Source organism: Manis pentadactyla, chromosome 2 (genome assembly GCF_030020395.1).
Source record: "Manis pentadactyla isolate mManPen7 chromosome 2, mManPen7.hap1, whole genome shotgun sequence".
In the NCBI taxonomy this organism is placed as follows: Eukaryota; Metazoa; Chordata; class Mammalia; order Pholidota; family Manidae; genus Manis; species Manis pentadactyla.
Genome location: NC_080020.1, coordinates 133,309,185 through 133,333,460, shown reverse-complemented (window position 1 = coordinate 133,333,460; position 24,276 = coordinate 133,309,185). Strand labels below are relative to the sequence as shown.

Genomic DNA, 24,276 nt, shown 5'->3' with positions numbered 1-24,276 from the left:
CCAGTTCTCTGAGCACTCGCAAGGCAGTTCACTTGTGCAAAACCCTTCGGGCAAACTGAATTTCAGAATTTTTACATTTTAGAAGGTAATTCCCCTAAGTCCCATACACCCCAGCTCCACCTGGGTAGCGTCTGGAAAACCACACACCTTATGTATGAGAAACCGCTGAGGAGTCATGCCAGGGGAATAAACAAAAACAATTATGAGATTCGCTTCAGTTCAGGTCAGGCTTTGCAGTCATGCTAGTCAGGAAATAACATTTTGGTTTTAGAGATTTGGGGGTTTTAGAGAGATCCAGGGTTAATGAGACGAGGGGAGGAAAGGATGGAGAAAGGTTTGGCTTTGATTAGATGAGTTTTGGCTGTAATGTATCCTGAGGCCAGTCTGAAACTTGAATGTTCAGGTGCTGAGGAGGGCCAGCAGGGTCTCCTGGGGAGCCTCTGAGCAGAACATCTCTGGGGGTCAGCAGGTGCTGGGGTGTAGATGGAAGACCTCTGGGGCACACCGTGCATCCCCCATTGCTGGGTTCATTTTTTCTCATTGTCATAAGAGGTTTCTGAGTGGCTCTTTGGTTTTGAGACAAAGGCCAGGCTGGTGAGTTAGGTTTCCATTAATCAACCAACCACGGCCTTTCTTCTTCCTGTGCTGAGTGGCATTCTCTCCAGTTGGGTTGAGGAGAGACATCTGCAGCCTGGATGGAGCCTCTTGTAACTGGTGCTGTCTCAGCCAGAGTCACTTTCTAAGTGCACACCTAACAGTGAAAACCATGTCTTTGGCAGCCAGCGCTCACTCACGGGCTTGGTCCCCAAGGATCGGACACAATCAGACACTAACGAAGAGCTGAAGTAAGTGAAACAAACAGGCCAAATAAGCTGGATATATGTGTATTTAAATGCTGCTTTTTTTCCTAAACAGCAGCTTCCCATAATGTATGACTTTTATTAATATTAAATGTGTCATCCTTGGTTACTCTTGACCCAGTTATCACCAAATATGACATGACATCTCATGTCACCCTAATTCTTATGAACCTGCCTGATATTTCATTGTCTAACTCATGACTAATAGTGTGGATTGAGGCATTTATGTGTGTGGTAGCAAAATTGAATATTAAAAGATTGTATTTTTAAGTGCTTTTATTTAAGGTGATATAATTTAAATGTTCCTGCATCAGTCTCTGGTGATCAAAACTCTCAAGTGAAATAAATGGGTTGGGTCTGCTTTCCATAAATAATGTCTGGGTTTTACAACTTATTAAATGCATTGGGGGTATGTGTGGTCCACCATAAGGACTGAGGAAAATTTTCTAGTTTCTTTTCTTCTTTCCTCTGAAAAACACCATTCCCACCTCGAGCGAATCCAAGATCTGGAGGCTCTCTTGTAGATCCAAGAGGCAGCTACCTGGGGGTCTGGGGGCTGGGAGGGGTTCACACTTGGTCACATCAGCACAATGAAAGCAAAAACAAAGGTTCTTGCTACTTGGGGCTTTTATCCACTACACCCCATGTTACAAATAATAAATAATCAGCTGATCAAACTTTACTGTCAAGGGAGCCAGTGGGGGCTTTAGCCCATTTCAGATAAAACTTCATCTATCAATCACCTTTTATATCTATATCTATGTTTATCTTATCATCTACATCTGTCTAGCCACCTACCTACCTACCAACCTATTATCTGCCTCTATCATCCATCCATCCATCATTCATCTAAATAATCTATATCTATCATCTATCAATCATTTCTCACTCTCTCCCTATTTACCTGTGTGTATGTGTGTGTGTGGGTATGAAAAGGAAAAAGGGATTGGCTTCAATAACTACAAACACTTATGTTTCTTTCTTCTACCTCTACCTCTGATGCCAGAGGCTCCTGGCAGAATTAGTTCATCCCAGCAGGGCACAACGTGCTCTCAAAAATTGTAGGCAGCTGAGACATCCTTGGTCTTTAAGGGCCACAACTGTAGAGCATGCTGGACTCAAAAGCATAAAGGAAATGTACAGTTCCTGCGAGGAGAAAGACTTCGGAACATACGCATTAATTTCTCCCGATGTCACTCAAGCCCAGAAATGAGTCCTATTGATCACTTTGGAAAAGTTAAACTAGCCATTAGGTTATGGTTAAGTCATGTCTACAGCATAGTCTCTGCCTTGATGAGCTTGAGTATTTCATTTTATGACACAGATGAAGTAGAAACATTGCCCCTGATGCTACATATTTTTCTCTCTCTATAGGAGCTGGAGCATTCCTGTGAGGGAACCCAGAAATGTGGTGTCCTACAGCAAACAGTGCAACAGGCTCCAACTTGCAGGACAATTCATACGTGAATTTCTACTGCTTTAGTCTGGAAGTTAGCATTTCATTTGCAAAAGTATGCATGAGCAAAGAATCTTTTAATATTGTTAATTTGGAGATGGAACAACGGATTTTAGACTTTGAGCTGAATTAAACTATGTAGCGTGAGGGGGAGCAAGATTTAAAGGAAGATGGCAGCCAATTTCTTTTGTTATTTAATTTTTTATTTTTCCAAGAACAGTTAACATTTACTAGGCACCTATTGGCCTCAGTCACTTGCATCTAAAGAGCAAAGCTAATTTACCCACAGCCCGTGTTCTTTTAATGGTCAGCCTTATTTCTTAGGTCTGTTAACCACTATTCTAACATTAGCTCCAAGTTCAGTTTTAATAATCTAATCCATAATAGTCTACTGCTCGCTGCCATATGAACAAAAAAGTTTGAGGGGAATAAGGTGAGCAGTTTCCATTTTCTGTGGATACTTCAAGTAATTGGCCCCAAAGTGAACTTACTGAGTTGGCCATGGTTTATCATGTTCTGAGGGCATAAAATGTGGAAGGAAATGGACCTGTAGGAAGAATTGGTATCCAAGAATATGTGAATGTGTGAAAATTCTTTAACTTCACTTCAACTGGCCTAATATCCTGAGTCACTAGATGGTCAGAAGAATAGATAGAAGACAAAAGGAACAAACGGATGTACATTCATACTAAAAACCAAAAACAAAGTTTGTACAAGATGAACAGCAAATGAAATAGCTTCTATCAAAATAAAATCTCACACAGGTCATTTTTGTAGATACGTGGACATACACACACCCACACACGCACAGACACAGAGAGCAAGAATGTGTATTTTGTAAGAGAGGTCCTTGGAAATAGACATTCTTAGCAGATATGGATGACAGATCAATTGTAATTTATTTTCTTTTAACACTGTATCATCATAAAGAAAACTGGTATAAATGAAAAAAATCTATTTCAAATATCTACATCTAAAATTTTAGGCAGTGAAAAAGCACTTCATTGACAAGGAGAGTGGAATGATGAATGTTAATTGTCAGAAACTGCTGAATGCCTTTGCTTAGTTGCCACAAACAAATTCACATATCAGAACGAACAATACTGCTAAATATTCCTTTTTTCCCATTTTTTTTTTTTTTTGTTAAAACGTACTGGGAGAAAGAAAAGAAAAGAAGAACTGGAAATCCATACATCTCTCAAAAGTCTGAAATTGAAGCAATATTTAGAACCATAGATGAGGAAACACTGCTGGCATTGGTGTAATATACACAATGCGCTTTTCTTCTTTAATCTGTAATGTACATCAAATACTTTACAACGATGCATTAACAAAAGGCAAGAAACATCTTGCTGTACAGAGGAACCCCAGTGCAACTTGAAGCCTAGAATCACAACGGATGGAGAGAGAAAACAAAGCGTGAGAAGCCGTCCCTCTAACGTGTGTGAACTATGCCGCCTCTTGTGCTTCAGATAACCTCCCCGCCCCACCGCCCCCACCGTCTCTTCTCTTGCCTTCAGCCACGTTCAGTTTAAAGCACTTTTATACTCTACAGCTCAGAACTAGAAAGGTGTCGCACAATGTCATGTTCAGGATCTCTTTAGCTTTCTATTGACTTCCGAGTTAACTTTTGATTCGTTTAGCTTTCTGAAATAGCTCTTAATATTTCCTTACTGGTTATCACAGCCTTCCTATGGGACAGGCTTTAACGAACTAAATTTGCAGGGGGAAAAAAAAGCAATGTCTCGTGGTATGCATGCACATGCACTGCTCCCGGCGCGCCTGCTGCTGCCCGCTCCTCACACCCAGGAGTCGGGGGAGGCGGGGTAGTGGCTCGTTTCATAGTTCAGTTCACTGTAGGGTCGGGCAGCTGAGTAGAAGTCGACATAGTTGCCGGTGGACTTGAGTCCCAGGTGCATGGTGTACTCACTGGCGGGAGGGCGGTGGTGGACCTGGTCCTCGAAGAAGGACTCGTCGTAGTTTCTCGTGGCATTCTGGAATGGCTGGTAGGTCTCGTAATCTTTTCTGCTGGGCTCCTGGGGAACAGGCTGTGCTGAAACCTGCACAGAAAAGAGGATCCACTTGGGTTGGTTCATATGCCCTTGATGCAACCTCCCCTCCCTCAAAGTGGGGCTGGGACCACCACCCAGACTTGGGGTGCTAGGTATTTCCCCCAGTACTGCCGACCGAGGATTGCCTTTCCTTTTTAGAATCGGTTCCTGAGTGCACACCCACGTCATTTCAATCTTTTAGAAAAATTATTATTGTGGTGAAATACACACAACATGAAATTTACCATCTTAACCATTTTTAGATGTACAGTTCAGTGGCATTAAGTACATTCATAGCATTGTACAACCATCACCATCATCCATTTCTAGAACGTTTTGCCATCCCAAACAAAACTTGTCTCCATTAAACATAACTCCCCATCCCCCTCCTCCCCCAAACCTGTGGCAACCATCATTCTATTCTCTGTCTCTATGAATTTGACTATTCTAGGGGCCTCATATATGCACAATATTGGTTTTTTTTCTGTCTGGCTTCTTCCACTCAGCACAATGTCTTCGTCATTCATCCATGTTGTACCATGGGACAGGGTGTCCTTCCTTGTTAAGGCTGAGTAACATTCCATTGAATGAATATACCACATAATTGTTTTCTCCATTTATCTGTTGACGACACCTGGGTTGTTTCTGTCCTTTGGCTAATGTGAGTCGTGCTGCCGTGGACATGGGTAAACCTGTATCTGTTTGACCCTTGCTTTCAGTTTTGGGGGGTATATACTTAGAAGTGGCATCATTAGATCTTATAATTCTGTGTTGAGCTTTTCAAGGAGTTGCCAAACTGTCACAATGGTTGAACCATTTTACTAAGGAACCTTTTTTTAAATCAAAGAGGTACAGACTAGAAGCTGTAGAACACAAGCAGTTTATTTTCCTCTCTCTTGCATTTTCCTGGTTGCAATTCCAGACAAAGATACAGTGAGGACGTACAAGGTCTAATGGTCACTCGGGTATCTTCCTGCCAGCATAGAGGGCTGTGATCAATACCTCTCTGGAGGACAGGCTTCCCAGTGGCAGTGCCATTCCAAAACATCTGCCTAAGTGACCAGGCACTACATCCTTAGAAGAGCACACAGAGAAGCGTATGCCACACTCCAGAGGACCAAAATATTTCCTAAGTTGGTATATACAATTAAGAATTGGTTGAGTTTGACAATGCTGTGGGACTGTGAAGCCTTGAGTTAGGGGGAGGTGTCTGCTGTCCCCCAGCCCATCTCAGGGCTCCCTGTTTCCACTCTTCTCATCTTCAGGTAACTGTCCGATACCCGAGTGAGCATTAGACCTTGTAGAGCGCCTTGAGAGAGAGTGGGGGCTAAATGGATCACAGGAGCCTTCAAGATATGTGAAGTTAAGCGTTAGTTCCCTTAAAGCTGACTTTAAGGACAGTAAGACCAAGGGCGTCATGAGCTGATAATTAGCATTTGTGTATGGGGGACTAGCTATCCCCTTCTGACTGTCTCCCAGGGTCCCTTTCCAAGCACCAGGCCCTGATGAGCAGCACCTGCTCTCAGCTAATGCATTCAGTCACCCACAAGGCTCTGCTCATGTGCAGTAACTGGGTAGGAGGTCTGGTGTGAATGACAGAACACTCATAAAGAAACGCTGCTGGGTCACTTTTGAGCAGACTGAGGAATTCCCTATTAATTCAACTAAGGCTCAGCATGGAAACATCCTCTAGAAATTGGTCTTAGTTAATAGTGATTTGTAATTAGCATGTGTGTGTAAATGAATGCTTCTAATGACCTGCACATAATTTTTCTCTCAAGAATGAAACTCCCTCTTATATGAAATTGATTTACACGAGTAACTGACCAGTTCTTCAAGAAAGTGGTGAACTTCATCACAGCTGCCATCCACTGGGTCCTACACTTCTAGTTTGTGGGGAGCTGAATGAATGAAGTTTCTGTGTACCTGTGAAAGTCTGTAGAATGTAAATGTTTCTTAGCCAAAGAGCCTAGTCATCGGAAGGACGTTTGGGATTAATCTGCAATGTCTTCTATTAAACGTTGCTAAGACCAGGTCAGCCCGATTGCCTGGAAGCGCTATGGTGCCTTTTGCTGCTCTCTGAAGAGCTATGTGCCATCTTGCGCTTCCCCACTCCAACACTGTGTGCCACCCAAGTGCAGAGTGTACAAAGGGTTAGAGATGGGATGTTCAGAAAAAATTACGTGGGGTAGAAGCAAGGATTACTGTGTTTCTATTTCAGTGGATGCTATATGCAACATTCAACAAATTCTTTGGTTTCATCATTTAAAAAAGTTTTTTATTTTGTTATCATTAATGTACAATTATTTAACACACATGGTTACTGGACTCCCCCCATTATCAAGTCCCCCCCACATACCCCATTACAGTCACTGTCCATCAGTGTAGTAAGATGCCATAGAATCATTACTTGCCTTCTCTGTATATACTGCCTTTCCCATGTCCCCCCCAACATTGTGTCTGCTAATCGTAATGCCCCATTTTTCCGCTTATCCCTCCCTTCCCACCCACCCTCCCCAGTCCCTTTCCCCTTGGTAACTGTTAGTACATTCTTGGGCTCTATGAGTCTGCTGCTGTTTTGTTCCCTCAGTTTTTTCTTTGTTCTTATACTCCACAGATGAGTGAAATCATTTGATACTTGTCTTTCTCTGCCTGGCTTATTTCACTCAGCATAATACCCTTTAGCTCCATCCATGTTATTGCAAATGGTAGGATTTGTTTTCTTCTTGTGGCTGAATAATATTCCAATGTGTATATGCACCACATCTTCTTTATCCATTTGTCTACTGATGGACACTTAGGTTGCTTCCATTTCTTGGCTATTGTAAATAGTGCTGCGATAAACATAGGGGTGCATATGTCTTTATCAAACTTGACTGCTGCATTCTTAGGGTAAATTCCTAGGAGTGGAATTCCTGAGTCAAATGGTATTTCTATTTTTAGTTTTTTGAGGCACTTCCATTACTGCCTTCCATAATGGTGAACTAGTTTACATTCCCACCAGCAGTGTAGGAGGGTTCCCCTTTCTCCACATCCTTGCCAACATTTGTTGTTTGTCTTTTGGATGTTAGCCATCCTAACTGGTGTGAGGTGATATATCATTGTGGTTTTAATTTGCATTTCTCTGATGACTAGCGATGTGGAGCATCTTTTCATGTGCCTGTTGGCCATGTGAATTTCTTCTTTGGAGAAGTGTCTGTTCAGCTCCTCTGCCCATATTTTAACTGGCTTATTTGCTTTTTGTTTGTTAGGTGCATGAGCTCTTTATATAATTTGGATGTCAACCCCTTATCAGATATGTCATTTATGAATATATTCTCCCATACTGTAGGATGCCTTTTTGTCCTACTGATGGTGTCCTTTGCTGTTCAGAAGCTTTTTAGTTTGATATAGTCCCACTTGTTCATTTTTGTTTTTGTTTCCCTTGCCTGGGGAGATATGCTCATGAAGAAGTTGCTCATGTTTATGTCCAAGAGAATTTTGCCTATGTTTTTTTCTAAGAGTTTTATGATTTCATGACTTACATTCAGGACTTTGATCCATTTTGAGTTTACTTTTGTGTATAGGGTTAGACAATAACCAGTTTCATTCTCTTACATGTAGCTGTGCAGTTTTGCCAACACCAGCTGTTGAAGAGGCTATCATTTCCCCATTATATATCCATGGCTCCTTTATCATATATTAATTGACCATATATGCTTGAGTTTATAACTGGACTCTATTCTGTTCCACTGGTCTATGGGTATTTTCTTGTGCCAGTACCAAATTGTGTTGATTACTGTGGCTTTGTAGTAGAGCTTAAAGTCAGGGAGCATAATTCTACCTGCTTTATTCTTCCTTATCAGGATTGCTTTGGCTATTTGGAGTCTTTTGTCATTCCATATGAATTTTAGAACTATTTGCTCTAGTTCATTGAAGAATGCTGTAGGTGTTTTGATAGGGATTGCATTGAATCTGTAGATTGCTTTAGGCAAGATGGCAATTTTGACAATATTAATTCTTCCTAGCCAAGAGCATAGGATGAATTTCCATTTATTAGTGTCCTATTTAATTTCTCTTAAGAGTGTCTTGTAGTTTTCAGGGTATAGGTCTTTCACTTCCTTGGTTAGGTTTATTCCTAAGTATTTTATTCTTTTTGATGCAATTGTGAATGGAATTGTTTTCCTGATTTCTCTTTCTGCTAGTTCATCGTTAGTGTATAGGAATGCAACAGATTTCTGTGTATTAATTTTGTATCCTGCAAATTTGCTGAATTCAGATATTAGATCTAGTAGTTTTGGAGTGGATTCTTTAGGGTTTTTTATGTACAATATCATGTCATCTGCAAACAGGGACAGTTTGACTTCTTCTTTGCCTATCTGGATGCCTTTTATTTCTTTGTGATGTCTGATTGCCGTGGCTAGGACCTACAGAACTATGTTGAATAAAAGTGGGGAGAATGGGCATCCTTGTCTTGTTCCCGATCTTAAAGGAATAGCTTTCAGCTTCTCGCTGTTAAGTATAATGTTGGCTGTGGGTTTATCATTTATGGTCTTTATTATGTTGAGGTATTTGCCCTCTATACCCATTTTGTTGAGAGTTTTTACTATGTATGGATGGTGAACTTTGCCAAATGCTTTTTCAGCATCTATGGAGATGATCATGTGGTTTTTGTCCTTCTTTTTGTTGATGTGGTGGATGATGTTGATGGATTTTCAAATGTTGTACCATCCTTGCATCCCTGGGATGAATACCACTTGTTCATGATGGATGATCTTTTTGATGTATTTTTGAATTTGGCTTACTAATATTTTGTTGAGTATTTTTGCATCTATGTTCATCAGGGATATTGGTCTGTAGTTTTCTTTTTTTGTGGTGTCTTTGCTTGATTTTGGTATTAGAGTGATGTTGGCCTCATATAATGAGTTTGGGAGTATTCCTGCCTCTTCTACTTTTTGGAAACTTTAAGGAGGATGGGTATTAGGTCTTCACTAAATGTTTGATGAAATTCAGCAGTGAAACCATCTGGTACAGGTGTTTTGTTCTTAGGTAGTTTTTTGATTACCAGTTCAATTTTTTTGCTGGTAATTAGTTTATTCAGATTTTCTGTTTCTTTTTCTGTGATTTTTGAAAGGTTGTATTTTTCTAGAAAGTTCTCCATTTCTTCTAGGTTATCCAGTTTGTTACCATATAATTTTTCATAGTATTCTCTCATAATTCTTTATATTTCTGTGGTGTCCATAGTGATTTTTCCTTTCTTATTTCTGATTCTGTTTATGTGTGTAGACTCTGTTTTTCTCTTGATAAGTCTGGCTAGGGTTTTGTCTATTTTGTTTACTTTCTTGAAGAACCAGCTTCTGCTTTCATTAATTCTTTCTATTGTTTTATTCTTCTCAATTTTATTTATTTCTGCTTTAATCTTTATTATGTCCCTCCTTCTACTGACTTTGGGCCTCATTTGTTCTTCCTTTTCTAGTTTCATTAATTGTGAGTTTAGACTGTTCATTTGGGATTATTCTTCTTTCCTGAGGTAGGCCTTTAGTGCGATATATTTCCCTCTTAGCATGGCCTTCGCTGCGTCCCACAGATTTTGTGTTGTTGACTCATTGTTGTCATTTGTGTCCTTATATTGTTTGATCTCTGTTTTTATTTGGTCATTGATCCATTGATTATTTAGGAGCATGTTATTAAGCCTCCATGTGTTTGTGGGCTTTTTCATTTTCTTTGTGTAATTTATTTTTAGTTTCATACCTTTGTGATCTGAGAAGCTGGTTGGTACAATTTTTGTGGCCTAGTATATGACCTATTCTTGAAAATGTTCCATGTGAACTTGAGAAGAATGTGCGTCCTGTTGCTTTTGGATGGAGTGTTCTGTAGATGTCCGTTAGGTCCACCTGTTCTAATACGTTGTTCAGTGCCTCTGTCTCTTTACTCATTTTCTGTCTGGTTGATCTGTCCTTTGGAGTGAGTGGTGTGTTGAAGTCTCCTAAAATGAATGCATTGCATTCTATTTCCCCCTTTAATTCTCTTAGTATTTGTTTCACATATTTAGGTGATCCCGTGTTGGGTGCATAGATATTTATAACAGTTATATCCTCTTGTTGGACTGACCCCTTTATCATTATGTAATTTCCTTCTTTGTCTCTTGGACTTTCTTTGTTTTGAAGTCTATTTTGTCTGATACAAGTACTGCAACTAGTGCTTTTTCTCCCTGTTAGTTGCATGAAATATCTTTTTCAATCCCTTTATTTTCAGTCTGTATATGTCTTTGGGTTTGAAGTGAGTCTCTTGTAGGCAACATATAGACGGGTCTTTTTTTAAATCTGTTCAGTGACTCTATGTCTTTTGACTGGTGCATTCAGACCATTTACATTTAGGGTGATTATCGATAGGTATGTACTTATTGCCATTGCAGGCTTTAGATTAATGGTTACCATAGGTTCGAGGGTAATTCCCTTACTATGTAAAAGTCTAATTTAACTCACTTTGTGTGCTATTACAAACACAACCTAAAGGTTCTTTTTTTTCCCCTCCTTTTTCTTCCTCCTCCATTCTTTGTATGTTATGAATCATATTCTGTACTCTTTGTCTATCCCTTGGGTGACATCTATTTAGCCTTAGGAACACTTCCATCTATACAAGTCCCTCCAAAATGCACTGCAGAGGTGGTTTGTGGGAGATAAATTTCTTATCTGAAAATTGTTTAATCCCTACTTCAAATTTAAATGATAACCTTGCTGGGTATAGTATTCTTGGTTCCAGGCCCTTCTGCTTCATTGCATTAAATACATCATGCCACTCCCTTCTGGCCTGTAAGGTTTCTGCTGAGAAGTCTGATGATAGCCTGATGGGTCTTCCTTTATATGTGATCTTTTTTCTCTCTCTAGCTGTTTTTAAAAGTCTGTCTTTATCCTTGATCTTTGCCATTTTAATTATTATATGTCTTGATGTGGTCTTCCTTGGGTCTCTTGTGTTGGGAGATCTGTGCACCTCCATGGCTTGAGAGACTATCTCCTTCCCCAGATTGGGGAAGTTTTCAGCAATTACCTCCTCTATGACACTTTCTATCCCTTTTTCTGTCTCTTCTTCTTGTGCTACCCCTATAATACAAATATTGTTCTGTTTGGATTGGTCACACAGTTCTCTCAATATTCTTTCATTCTTAGAGATTCTTTTTTCTCTCTGTGCCTCAGCTTCTTTTCTTTAATTTCTATTCCATTTACCATCTCTTCTACTACATCTAATCTGCTTTTAAATCCCTCCATTATATGTTTCATTTCAGATATGGAATTTCTTCATGATTGAATCTCTGACTTAAATTTGTTCCTGAGTTCTTGAATATTTCTCTGTACCTCCATAAGCATGTTTATGATTTTTATTTTGAACTCTCTTTCAGGCAGATTGGTGAGTTGAGTTTCATTTGACCCTTTTTCTGGGGTTTGTGAGATTTTGGTCTGAACCATGTTCTTTTGACATTTCATATTTCTGTGTGGTGCCCACTAGTGCCCAGAAAGTCCAGTCTCTGGAGCTGTTCAGCCCCTAGAGTGAGGTTGGGGGGTTGTAGGGGTGCAGAGTTGGTGCCTGGGTTGAGAAAAGATCTGTTTCCTGATTCCCATCTGTGGTGCCTGTCTCTAGTATCAGAGCCAGTGGGCCAAGCACACAGGTGTAAGCCTTTGTGCTTTGTGTCTCTAGCTGTTGTAGGTGGGGCCTCCCTCTGGCTGGCCTGATGCCAGCACAGTGACTGCAGGTTTGTGAACCGGTGTTGGAAGGCTAAGGGAATGTGCAGCAGGCTGCGTGTCACAGTGATGGGCCTTGGAGCTGAGCAGGCAGCCAGGGGGTTGGGGCACTTGAAGCTCCTCAAAGTTCCCAACCAGCTGGGCAGAGCACACCCAGAAAACCTTGTCCAGCTTTCCCCTCCCCCACACAGCAAGCTCTGTGCAAACCCTGCTCCTTCAGCATCCCTCTCGCTGCTAGGAAAACTCTCAGACTGCCTGTCTTTCCCTTCTTCCAGAGCGGCTGTGTATGGATCCCCTCCTCCACAAATGGCCAGAATCTGTCTCTCAAGCACTCCACCTGTCTGAGCTCCCCAACATCTACAGCACCACACAGTGTAGGTTTTGCTCCCAAAGCAGACCTCCAGGGATAGGTGTTCAGCAGTCCCAGGCTTCCACCCCTTTCTCAGCTCTGTTTCTCTTCCTCCCGCTGGTGAGCTGGGATGGGGGAAGGGCTTGGGTCCTGCCTGATTAAGGCTTTCATACGTTACCCTGTTTTGTGAGGTCTGCTCTGTTCGTGAGGTCTGTATGCAGTCTGGTTCAGCCTTCTTTATTGTTGTTTTAGGGTTAATTGTATCATTTAACTACATTTTCATACTATCTGTGGTTTTGGGAGGAATTCTCTGTCTCACCTCTCACGCCGCCATCTTGAATCCTCCCTCTTTGGTTTCATCTTTAAGTGGTCATAAACATATAGGTATGTATGTATGTTTATGTCTGTCTGTAACTATCTATTTCCTCCTTTCTTCTCTCTCATATTCTTTCTTTTTTCTTTCTTCTTTCTTTCTGTCTTCTTACCGACCCACCTGTGCATCCATGCATCCTTCCATCCATGCATCCATCCATCCATGCATCCATCCATCCAAGTCACATGTTATAGATGAAGAAATTGAAGCTCAGAGAAGTTAAGAAACTTCTCTAGATGTCCCAGCTGGTAGTACTGTGAGCCTGGAATTTGAACACATGGCTGGCTGACTCCAAAGCCCACATTTTCTCTACCCCATAGCACAGTTTTGGTTGAGCCAAGGTCGCCAGACCTCAGGGGGTGGCCTCAGTGAGTCGACCCTGGGCTCTCTGACAAGAAACGAGGCCAGTGAACAAAGGACCAAGAAGATGCCTGACATCTTTGTGCTGGTCTTGGAGTCCAGAAGGAGCAGAGCCTGAGGTGGGGAGGCCTCCAGGGAAAACCACCCACAAGGCTGGCGGCTCTCCTCCAGGGTGGCTGCTTCATTTATTTTTTGCATAATGTGCTTCATACTTCTTACCGTTGCCATGTTCTGTCTGGTGGGTGGATGTTTTTGGGTTGGGCACAGCTTCTTTTAGTCTCTTACCCTGGGGAAATTCCCTTCTTCAGCTCATCTGTATTGTTCATGAAGTCCCAGTCAGCCCCTTCTCATGTCTCTCTGGGAGTTCTGAAAGTGTGTAACAAACTGGAGGGACTGGATTTGCTCAATGGACTGAGGGGTGGGCTGTGGATGTATAGCCACAGTGGGGATGTTTGTTGTATTTCAGTTTACTGTAAGGGAATATCTGACAGCGTTCAAAGGAGGCAGAAGAGATACTCCCAAATATAAGCCCTCCCTCTAGAGGAGCTAAAGAGAAATGCATGCTTTAATGTTGCACTGTTTACATCAAGCGGACTTGTATGAAGGAAGTAGAATAGTGTTCACATATAGCAAAGGTGTACTTTGAATTTGAGGGTCTGTTGTGGCTCACAGCAGTCCTGGCACATCTGGGGCCTGGGGCTATTGCAAGCTTTGCTATCAGGCAGCATGGGGAGGTGTGGCAGCCAGCTCACTAGTGTCCACGCTCTTGATGCTGTCCTGTGGCTCCTGGTCTACTAAAGTCATCTTTGCTGAACTTCCTCCTCAGTGGCAGTGCTTAAGTCACAAAGGACAGTGCCTCCTCTCCACATCCCAGCACTGTTACCTGGTGTCAAAAGACGTCTTTGTGTTTATTGCTCACCGAGTTTGCCCACAAACTGGATTTACATCTAAAAAACAAGGGAAATAACTGCCGGTGATGGACCTCAAACTTTCCACAAGTGGAAGCTGAAGCCTCAGGTCAGCACCATCCAATGACAGAAGCTGTGGGCAGGCTGAGTGGTGCTCGGAGGGCTCCAAGGCCAGCATGGACAGCATCGCCTGGCAACTTTGTCAGAGATGCAAATTACCTACTGAATCAGAAACTTGGGGGTTGGGGCCAATTATCTGTGCTTACCAGTCTGCCATGAAATCTAGCTCATGCTCCAATTTGAGATCCCATGGCACAGAGGAGGGTAAACGTGACAAGAAAGCAGGAGAACCAGTGGGGAGTCTGGGCATCTTCCCTGCTGGGGGACTGAGGGGGGACCCTTAGGCTCCTGGAATCTCAGCTTATCTCTGGGGACAATTTTACCTGCTATGCTCACTTGGCAGGGGGACGGAGGACACCAACCAGGAAACCAGATGCTGTCATGATGTCACAATAATCTGAATAGTAGTTATCAAAACACCAAACCCCTTTGTTTCTATTTCATAAACAAGCATTTTGTTGCTAGCCAGCCATGTATAGCTGACCATGATATTTTTCTTTGTAAGTATGGGATGAACCAGGAGAAGCCCAATAGGATTTTTGGAAAGTTTAAGTAGCTAACACTTAGAATGATGTCAGTGATCCGTTGACACTAGACATAAAAACCGAGGATCACAGACTTTATTTCACATGAACGGTTAGTTCTTCAAGGAGTCCTCAAGCTGGGAATTCATTGAGAAATGAGACTGGAGGCGGTCATGTGGGGTGGGCCACAGCTTTTGCCCTGGACCCTACCTGCTTGGCCACGTGTCCAGGGCTGTTGTCTTATTTTCAGCTCTCATTGTCTTTTGCCCCCTCTGGGAGATACGCCTGAAACTGGTTTCCCTCAGCGAATCACTTCTCAGAGATAAGTTGTTCTCCAGCCTCTTCTGAAAAGACCATGAGGCCCAGCTGGTGGAGACCGGAGTGCTCAGCAGAGGACAACACTGAAAATGAATGGATCCGGAGCATCCCTCCTGGTTAAATTGTGCAAACTGGTCTTTTACTAGCTGCAAGGTTGTGAGGTCACTCTGGCCCAGGAGAGTTTCAAAGATGAAAGCAATCCAACTGGAATAGCCAGCGTGGCCAGAGAATCATGGATGCTGTTTACAAGATCATCTCAAGAGCCACCCAACTGGAAGAGAACCAAGTTGTCTCCCGTTTTGAACGGTTGTGATGGTCGTACCTAACCAAGTTCCCAGGAGGGAAAGATGCACGTAGATCCAATGTTTATTCCAGTAACAGTGCAAAGTACGTAAAATGCTTTATTCTCTTCTAAGTTCATTGGCGTTCCATAATGACTCCTTGGAAAAATTTCAGGGGAAAACAACTCCCTTTGGTGGACATTTTAAAATGCTGCTTGACATTAGAATGGGGTTAATAATAACCCAATTCCCTTTGCTCAGGGAATAATGATGACACTGAGCAATCACCACAGGACCTAGCTCAGCTGGTGGCCTGCCTGTGGTGTCTCCCTGTGCTGACCAGTGGTGTAGAGCTTGCTCTCCATCTTGGCTGGGTCTCAGCAGCCCTTGCCTGAGACGTAGTGGCCTTTCATACTGAAGCTGATTCAGGTACATTGAGGGGTGGACTGGAAAAAGGCTGTGTCTTTCCTCACACTGAGGCACATCTTAGTACATTAATTTCAGTTTGCTTAAATGCCCAGAACAAGCTTAGGAGAGAGAATGTGCCCCTTATGGACTGTCCTCTACACGTAGATTGCAAGCAGCCCTTTGCAACCTACTGCAGCGCCACTGTGAGGTGCCAGCGACCCCTGGGCCACACCAGGGCATTTCTTCATTGCCAATAAGAGCAGAATTCCCTGGAGAGAAAGGCTGGTGTAGAATGAGCCAGGTCTAGTGGGTGAGCTTCTCTTGACCCAAGGAAACTAAAGACTAATCTTCTACTCTTACATGTAAAATCAGGGTCTTGTTACTTCATGAGAAGTACCTTTAAGAGCTGGGGACATTTTGCTCTCTGTAGCTGATAATTGTTTAAAACAAAAAAAAAAGGGTTGGTTTTTATAAACAGAACTGGCATTTTCAATACATTTTGTCTCTGTTTTCCTTTATGTTTGGGCAGGTGTATTGACATGTGAATAGTTGGGGGCCACCCCCAGTGGTCGCTTTTCTGGAGCTCATGCCCCTGTTTATTTTTTCATTGGCCTCTGCTTTTAGCAAAGACTAGAACTGAGGGAGGCCGAATAGGTGTTAGCTGCATGTCAGGCAGGCCCTGGGGCCTTGGGTGTCCACCGGGGGTCACAAACAACGCCAGATGTCTTTGGGAGTGGCTGTGTATGATTTTGATGGTAAAACCCACCATCATTTATTCTGTTGATGGCTGATTAGAGAAAAAGGTAATTTAAGGCCCAGGAGGTACTTTTCATGTCCTCCTCGTTCTTCCCTTGGAACTGGTCCTGGTGTCATCCTACCTGCTAGAAAGGGCTCCTTCCTTTTCAAAGATGCCCACTGGGTGTGGAGAAGTGTTTGCAAACAGCACATTCCTTTCCTTGTTTACTTTCATCTGGGTACTGTCATCAAGGAAACAACTTTTGGGTTTATCTTTTCAGCCCAACTTTGCTGACATACGGCAGGAATTTAGAGCATCTGCAAAAACCAGTGCTGGCAATGGTTATTAGCAGCCAACATTTGGGGAATGTCAGTCTTTCCAGGGGAGAGAAGCATGAAGTGTCCATCAGTGGAGGAGCCCCGGCTGTGCCTTGCTGTTATAGCTGCCACAGAGCCACAGAGAAAATGAGCCTTCAATGAATGGTTGTTGAATAAAACACACACATAAACTTAGGTCTGTTCTTTGAGCAGCTACTGCCCAGCGCTCTTCAAATCTGAACATGCAAATGAATCACCTAGACATTTTGCTAAAATTCAATTCTGATGCAGGGGACCTTGGACGGGCTAGGGTCAGAGGAGAACCTCTTCTGTATTTCCCAGAAGCTCCGGGGTGATGTTCGTGTTGCTCCCCAACAAGACCGAGTAGCAAGGTGATCTACAGCAAATCCTATTTTAGATGTTATATTGAACTAGATGTGTCTAGTTTATTCAAAACTATCATGTATAATGAATGCTTTCTTCTGAACAAGAACTTAATCCTTGTCTACTAATTAGACAATATGACTAGTAACCACACCTTACACTTGTGTATTTGGAGTATTCTTTAGGTTTTCCATCTTAGTGGAAAATTTGCTTTCTACCCCCAGATAAAGAGTGTGGTTGTAGTGAAATCAAAGATTGCTTTCAGGTTTGAGGTTGTGATGACAGCTGCCATGACATATGCTACATTACAGGCGAGTGGAGAGCAGGGAACATTATTTTCTTTTTTCAGTTTTTCTGCATTTATAGAGAAGCTAATTTACTTCTTATACAATTCTAGGACATTGCACATGAGTCAAAGGCAAACAAGAATACGCCATGTTGCATCTCCCTTACCTGGTTATGTTTGATGTCTTCAGCGGGCGCACCATATGAATTCCTATACAAAGTTGAAATTCCAGTATTTTGAGCTGGGAGAAAAAGGGAAACAAACGTGTTAACAAGGAAAGCAAGATTCCAAATGAGAAATAATGGTTATCAAGGCAAGTAGCTGCCGTAACAAAGCTTGGTTTCTTATGGGCCTATTTCTAAGCCGAAGAAACTCTCTGGTCTTGAACACTTCATTTTACATACAGATATTAAGAAAGAAGAAGGGTTATTCTATCACGTCCCCATGGCATGTCAGCCTCTTGCAGTTCAGTCTGCAGACAGGGTCGGGGCAGGTGCAGCAACCAGATAGTCATTTTGCCAGTTTTGTTGCCCTCTTTTCTGGTGGGAACTGGAGGATTATAAAAGCTGGTCCCCTGCACTGAAGCACGCAGGAATCTGTATGAGCAGCTTAGTTTTTAGCTGGAGAATGACAAGAATGAAATTTCTAATTTGAGCTCTCAGAGTGCTTAATCATCTTTCAGACAGTTCATTTCTCAAACGTCCGAAGGACAAGCAGGAAGCACTGCCTGCATCTACCCTGCAGGTCTCGGGGGCTGTGGCTTTGCAATCCTTCTCTACAGAGACAGAGGTCCCCCCACCCCAACTCTCTCTCTCGACTGGCCTATGGTTTCACTGGAAGGAAAAAAGATCTCCTCTAGTTACCAGCAGTTTCTCAAGGCCTGGGCAGGAAGCCCATTTGCCCACTTCCTCCCCTGGACCCCTCGGGGCCCCTGCCACAGGCCCAGTGGGATGGCCCAGGGCTCCACTCTCCTCTCCTTAAGACCTAAAAGGTCATTTAAGAAAGTACTGGAGAAAATAGTATGTCAAATGTCAGTGTGGTATAAACTACTCTAGTAGGTTCATCTTTTGCATCCTGTATCTGCACTACAGTAAAATAGGATGGCATTACCATATCTACTCTCTTATGGACACAGACACTCTTGACACAAAGCCATATAAGCCATCACTCCATCCATGATTATTATAAAAGCACATAACCGTGCAGTAAAACTTCTTGGGAAATTTTGCTTGGTAAATAAGAGCTGAGAGCCCTCAAAATTCACCATTTTGAGGATGAAGCTTCCCATGGTTTTCCCACAGCACAGGGAATGTTTCCTTTTGGGTTCAATTTTAACTCTGATACACTCTCTGGTTGAGTGTGATGTCACTCTTGTCTCCACGTTCTTGTGAAAACCACTGTCTCTTGCCTGGACCACTGCTACAGAATCTTCCCCACAGGCTCAGCTCCCACCATGCCTGGCTCTGCTCCTCTGTCCACCCTGTTTCCAAGGCCCAGTGATCTTGTGAGACAAATATGATTGTTACTCCAATGCCCTGCCTACAATTGCAGGATATTTCACACAAGTCAAGGGGAAATGAATACGTTTCCTGACCCCTGTGATTCTGGTAGAAGCCACGTAATCTGGCCTGTGCCTAACATTCTGCAGCATCTCCCACCCTTCCTCCCCATTCAGGGAGCTCAGCTGTGCTGACCCTCTCCATGCTTGAGCATGCCAGCTTTGTTCTGCCACAGGGATGTTGCACTTGCTGATCCTTCTCCCAGGAACTCACTTCTGCAGACCCTGGACTGCCTCTCCTTGTTGGTGCTTAGGTTTCAGCTCAAATATCTCCTCCCTGATCATGTTGGTGGAAGGAGCCCCAGCCACCTGGCACCCTCTATCTTGTACCCCCTGCATTTCTCTGTCATCCTTGATGCCATGTGCTGTTACCCTGGTGGTGAGCTTGTTCTGTTGTTTCCCTTGTGTATTACCTGTCTTTGTCTGTGAGAGCAGAAGCTCCATGAGCACATGTCCCGCCCCCTTTGTAGGTATCCCCAAAGTCTGGGCCAGTGCACAGCCTTGGGGGACCCTCAGGGAGCGAGTGTTTTATTTCTGAATGAATGATTGAGTAAACCATGGAAAATATGCCTTCAGTACTGTAGTTTGTCGATGGGAAATGTTATGTCAAGGTCAAGATGAAAGTTTGCTTTTTTCTGTTCTGGAAAATGCTGTTTTGAATTTGGTAGAATGGACACTACTGTGGTCTCGGCCCTCCTCCCTGTTGTGTTTGCGGTTTCTGAGCCAAAGATGTTTCAGCTGGAAGTTCTTTCCTCCTGCTCTCTGGCCCAGGACACCTGTGTACAGGGACCATGCAGCTGAGACTGAAATGGCGGCCTCTGCAGGTTCATGACTTAGATGTCATCATGGAGGCTCTGCCCTGTGCACCCATGCTGAGATGGGGAATTGCTTTCCTCTTTCTGGTATGGGCCCCGATTTCCAACTGAATCAATATACTGAGGGTTACAATGGCCTTAAAAGTCATAAGAGAGTTCTTGACAAGTCAGACTGTTTGATGTCATGGCATTTGGGAAGCTCAGGTGGGAGGGCAAACTGCAGGGGCTGGGATCACACAGCCCTTCCCTGATGCGTGCTTCTGAGCACGTAATGCTCCCAGGGAATCATGACTTCAGGATATAGCTGTAACAGTCCTGCACGCCTGAATGAACAGCTGGCTTTGGCTTTTTGAAGGTGCTTCAGTGATAAACACTAAGGAGAGAAGATGTTTTAAGAAACTCCATCTCAGTTAGAAAATGAATTCAGGAAAGGTGGGTGGGAGAAGCCTGGCATAAAAACCCAGACGGATCTGCATTTCTAAGAGCTCAGTACAGGGGTTTATAACCCAGGCCCTTAAGGAACTGCTTTCACTTTAAGTTTTCCTGTGTTGCATTTTGAGGGTGAAGCTTTCCATGGTTTTCCCACAGCACAGGGACTGTTCCCTTTGGGCGAAATGGTAGGACATCCTGTAATGCCTTAGAAACGAGAAGATGGCAGTTTTTCAGATATTTTTCAATGCACTGAACTTTCGGTGTACTGTCTCCTGGATTTATTTGTCAGTGAGAAAGAGCACTGCTTCTGCCATGGAGGTCACAAGATATTTGATCTGCAAGTAAATGCTGCGATGATGGGCATTTGACGTGTAGTAGAGCAGGGATTTGCAATTCACCCTTTCCATTACTACATGAGATGCTGGCTCCCACCTGGCCTGGCCAGGGACTTGGTCACACCACCACTGAAAGTGGCAAACATCACTGCCAGTCTCACCACAACCACTACCATCTCCCTCATTATGACCTACACCTCTTCCACCCCACCCTCATCAGCACCACTCTCTCCACCACCCTCACTACTAATGTTCTACCATCACCAGGTCACCCTCACCACCTCCACCACCTCTACCATCACCACCACCTCCACTTCCACCAGCACCATCACCACCTCCATCATCACCATCACCACCACCTCTACCTCCACCATCACCATTAACACCTTCATCACCATCACCTCCACCACTTCCACCATCACCACCTCCATCACCATCACCTCCACCTCTACCTCCACCATCACCATCTCCATCACCACCATTAACACCTTCACCATCACCATCTCCACCATCACCACCATCACTGTGATAACAACAACTAACTTTTATAGGGCACTTGTTGGCTAAAGGGAATCTTCATGTATAAACATTATTTAATAAAGATCTCAGTGTTATTCTAGGCTTGCTACATGACTGATAGTGTGGTTTGGAATCACACTTTTAAATAAGTTAGGACAAAGCTGTTTATGCCTCTGAATAAATTTGAAAAATTACATATATCTCAATACTAGAGTTGTCAAAATCCCTGACAGCTTCTAGAAGATTAAACATCTAGAAACATATTAGAGTTTATTTTGTTTTTTTATTATGTGTGCAGGGTGTGATCAGGTGCCACTGGAATTATTTCAACATAAACACACCCACCTGTAAAAGTCTTTTGAATGATTCTACATGAGAGAGTTCAGAGAAAAGTTAAACTTAAATAACAATGCAGTCAATTTCACAATTATTCTTGTAATTTTAATTTCAATTTGTCATCCCAGACTGCTGGTGAGGTGCCTCCCCAGGGCAATAATAACAGTAAAACGAATGGGTCCGGTGAATTTGGTGTCACTGCTACTCCAGAATAATCACTACCAATTAGATTCTCTACTGAATGTCTTGACTGCAGAGACTCAGCATTCAGATTCACAACTTTCTTAGTTCATGCTCATCTGCAACTGGAGCAGCATTCATGGGGGAAAAGCAGTGGACGAGGGTAAGCTGGCACATCCTCTATAAAGAGTTCTGTTCTCCCATTCAGGAGACGTTCCAGGTAGAAGGGTGAGATGTTCCCTTTTAGGGACTGTACATGGAGGCAGAGAGCTGAACTGGGGGTGAAAATCCTAAGTATCTGTTTGCTAGGTTTTTCTTCATGCAGCCAGGCAGTTACCATGGAAAACACTGCCTCTGGGTAAATACATTTACCATTAGAAAAATTTATTTTAGGCATTCTGGGACTGGAAGACATCTTAATAAATCATCCAGTTTGTCTCTTCTGCTTCCCTATAGGCCTATACTGTAAAAATATTAGAGAAATGTGCCTCATACTTTTAAGATCTTTTGATAAGAGGGTCTCAATGTCTGTTTAGGACTGTGTCCTTTACACCTCTGTTTTATGAATGGCCTAATCTGGTCCTGTCCTGTTAAAGTCCTATTCTGCATGGCCTACTTTCAGGAGGAGCCCACCTCCACAGCCATGTGGCAAAGAAGGGTGTGGAGTCCCTGCTGGAGATCCTGATGGCTACCACAGCTGTGCTTCCGAGGCCTGACCTTCTCTACATCAGTCCCTCCAAGGCCTGCTTCTTGGAGGAGGGGCAAACCAGGGCAGGGCGGAGCATGCGCAGAGCTGGGAGGAGGGGCAAACCAGGGCGGGGCGGAGCATGCGCAGAGCTGGGAGGAGGGGCAAACCAGGGCAGGGCGGAGCATGCGCAGAGCTGGGAGGAGGGGCAAACCAGGGCAGGGCGGAGCATGCGCAGAGCTGGGAGGAGGGGCAAACCAGGGCGGGGCGGAGCATGCGCAGAGCTGGACAGATGGTGAGTGGGAACAGCAGATCCTGTCCCCGGGGTAGTCTTACAGAGTAAAAGGAGAGTTAATTAAGTTCAAGCCTGGCTATTAGTCTGGAAAGGGCACACAGAGGGGCGGCAATGGGCCCAGCTCTGGCCTCCACGGGGTCTCAGCTGATCGGGACGGATAGATGATGGGTATGATCAGGTAGCGAGGGATGAAGGGCATTAAAGTTGGATGCCACCTGGGGAAACCAGTCGTGTGGTTCAAATGCATCGTCTTGGGGATTTGTCATAGGAAGAGCCTGGTCTCATTACCAGGAGGAGAGAGTGTCTCAACAGGAGCTCCGTGGTCCTCCCTGAAATCCTCCTCCTTTGCTACCCCCCTCCCCCGGGCCCCAGCCCTTCCCCTCTCCTGCCTTCCTCTCACTCTCTTCTCTTATCCTCTTTCCCTTCCTTCTGGTCAGAATGGGCAAAGCTTGGCTGTCCTGCACCCACCATCCTGGGATCCCCTCTATGCTGGGCCATGCTAGGGAAGGCGTCTACGGTGACTGTCTCTGATTTGAGGGAATCTTACGAGTTGGGCAGTCGAGGAGAAGGGTAGGTGAAGAAAGCCTGCGGATAAAATACGTGTAGAGAACATTTCTTCCTCGCTATCTTCAGGAATCTGATGCCTTTAACCCTGTGGCTCCACCTCCTCATGCCCATTCCCGGGTGTCCTCCCTGCCGGGCTCTCAGATGCCGCCTAGCTGGGAGGTCCCGCTGAGCAGCCAAGTGGCGGGAGGCCCTGCCCCAGATCGAATCGCCCGCTCTGAGGAGGCAGAGCACAGAGCCGAGCTCACCTGTTGCCGTGTCTTTCCGGGAAGTGTGTTCTCCTTTAGCTCCGTGGTAAGTGGCACTGCTGCCCGTGGACTCATAGTCGGTTTTCCTTTCTTTGAGGCTGATCATTTCCCGAGGTGAAGCTGGGGCACTTGCTACATAAAGAAACCAAAACGATGACTTTCTGTGTCTCCATCCACAGCATGGACAGCTTTTCACACAAAGAGCTAAGGGCGTGAAGACGCCTGCTCAGCACACGGCATTACGTGTGCAAGGACCTGATGGTGGTTTTGTTCTTGGGCTCTTATCTTTATCCCCTGCCCTTCCTCCATGTCACTTGGCACTTCATAGCTAAAGGGACACTCAACTCGGAGGCAGGTAATTAAGGACTACATCCTGGGAGCCTCTTCTTTAGACAGACACCCTGGTGGGGACATGACCCACCCAAGGCCTATGGGACTATTTTAAGGATGAGACCAGTATTATTTCTTTACTTCTCTTTCATTTCCCTTTCCCTCTACTCTCTTTCTTTTTCCTTCCTTTGTTAAATTAGATGTGTTTCAGAGGAGCTATTACTGATAATGAAGAATCCCTGATTAAAATAAATAAATTTAAGTAAAAGAGTTTTACTTAAATACTGAGTCACATGGAAACTGTCCTGAAGGAAGGCAGAGGAAGCAACTTCCACATGAGATGATTTGTGTGGACAAAATAACCCAACGCTGAAAAACCAGCCTGCACAGGGGGGCTGGAGCACAGCGTGCAGAATGCAGAGAGCCCCTTTTCCTGATGGGACATCCTGGCTCCAGCTCTTTTGTGAATGCCACTAATAATCTGTCCCTCCCACCTTGCACCTCGGCCACTTGCTGCCTGTTAGACCCAGGGG

The 24,276-nt window shown here is 43.9% G+C and overlaps 1 protein-coding gene across 6 annotated transcripts in view; it reads right to left on the bottom strand.

The window, feature by feature from the left end:
* Positions 1–2,503: 2,503 nt before the first annotated feature.
* The window catches only part of CTNND2 (catenin delta 2), a 947,950-nt gene continuing 926,177 nt past the window's right edge, over positions 2,504–24,276 (bottom strand). For 4 of the 6 annotated variants that reach the window (XM_036896685.2, XM_036896686.2, XM_057496339.1 and 1 more), the window contains 3 exons: positions 23,414–23,545; positions 17,614–17,687; positions 2,504–4,376 (listed from right to left, as the gene is read on the bottom strand). In XM_036896685.2, coding sequence (XP_036752580.2) covers positions 4,116–4,376; positions 17,614–17,687; positions 23,414–23,545 — 467 coding nt within the window. In that variant the 3' untranslated portion in view covers positions 2,504–4,115. The remainder of the gene's footprint in view (positions 4,377–17,613; positions 17,688–23,413; positions 23,546–24,276) is intronic. The other 2 variants (XM_036896687.2, XM_036896690.2) reach the window with 1 other exon arrangement.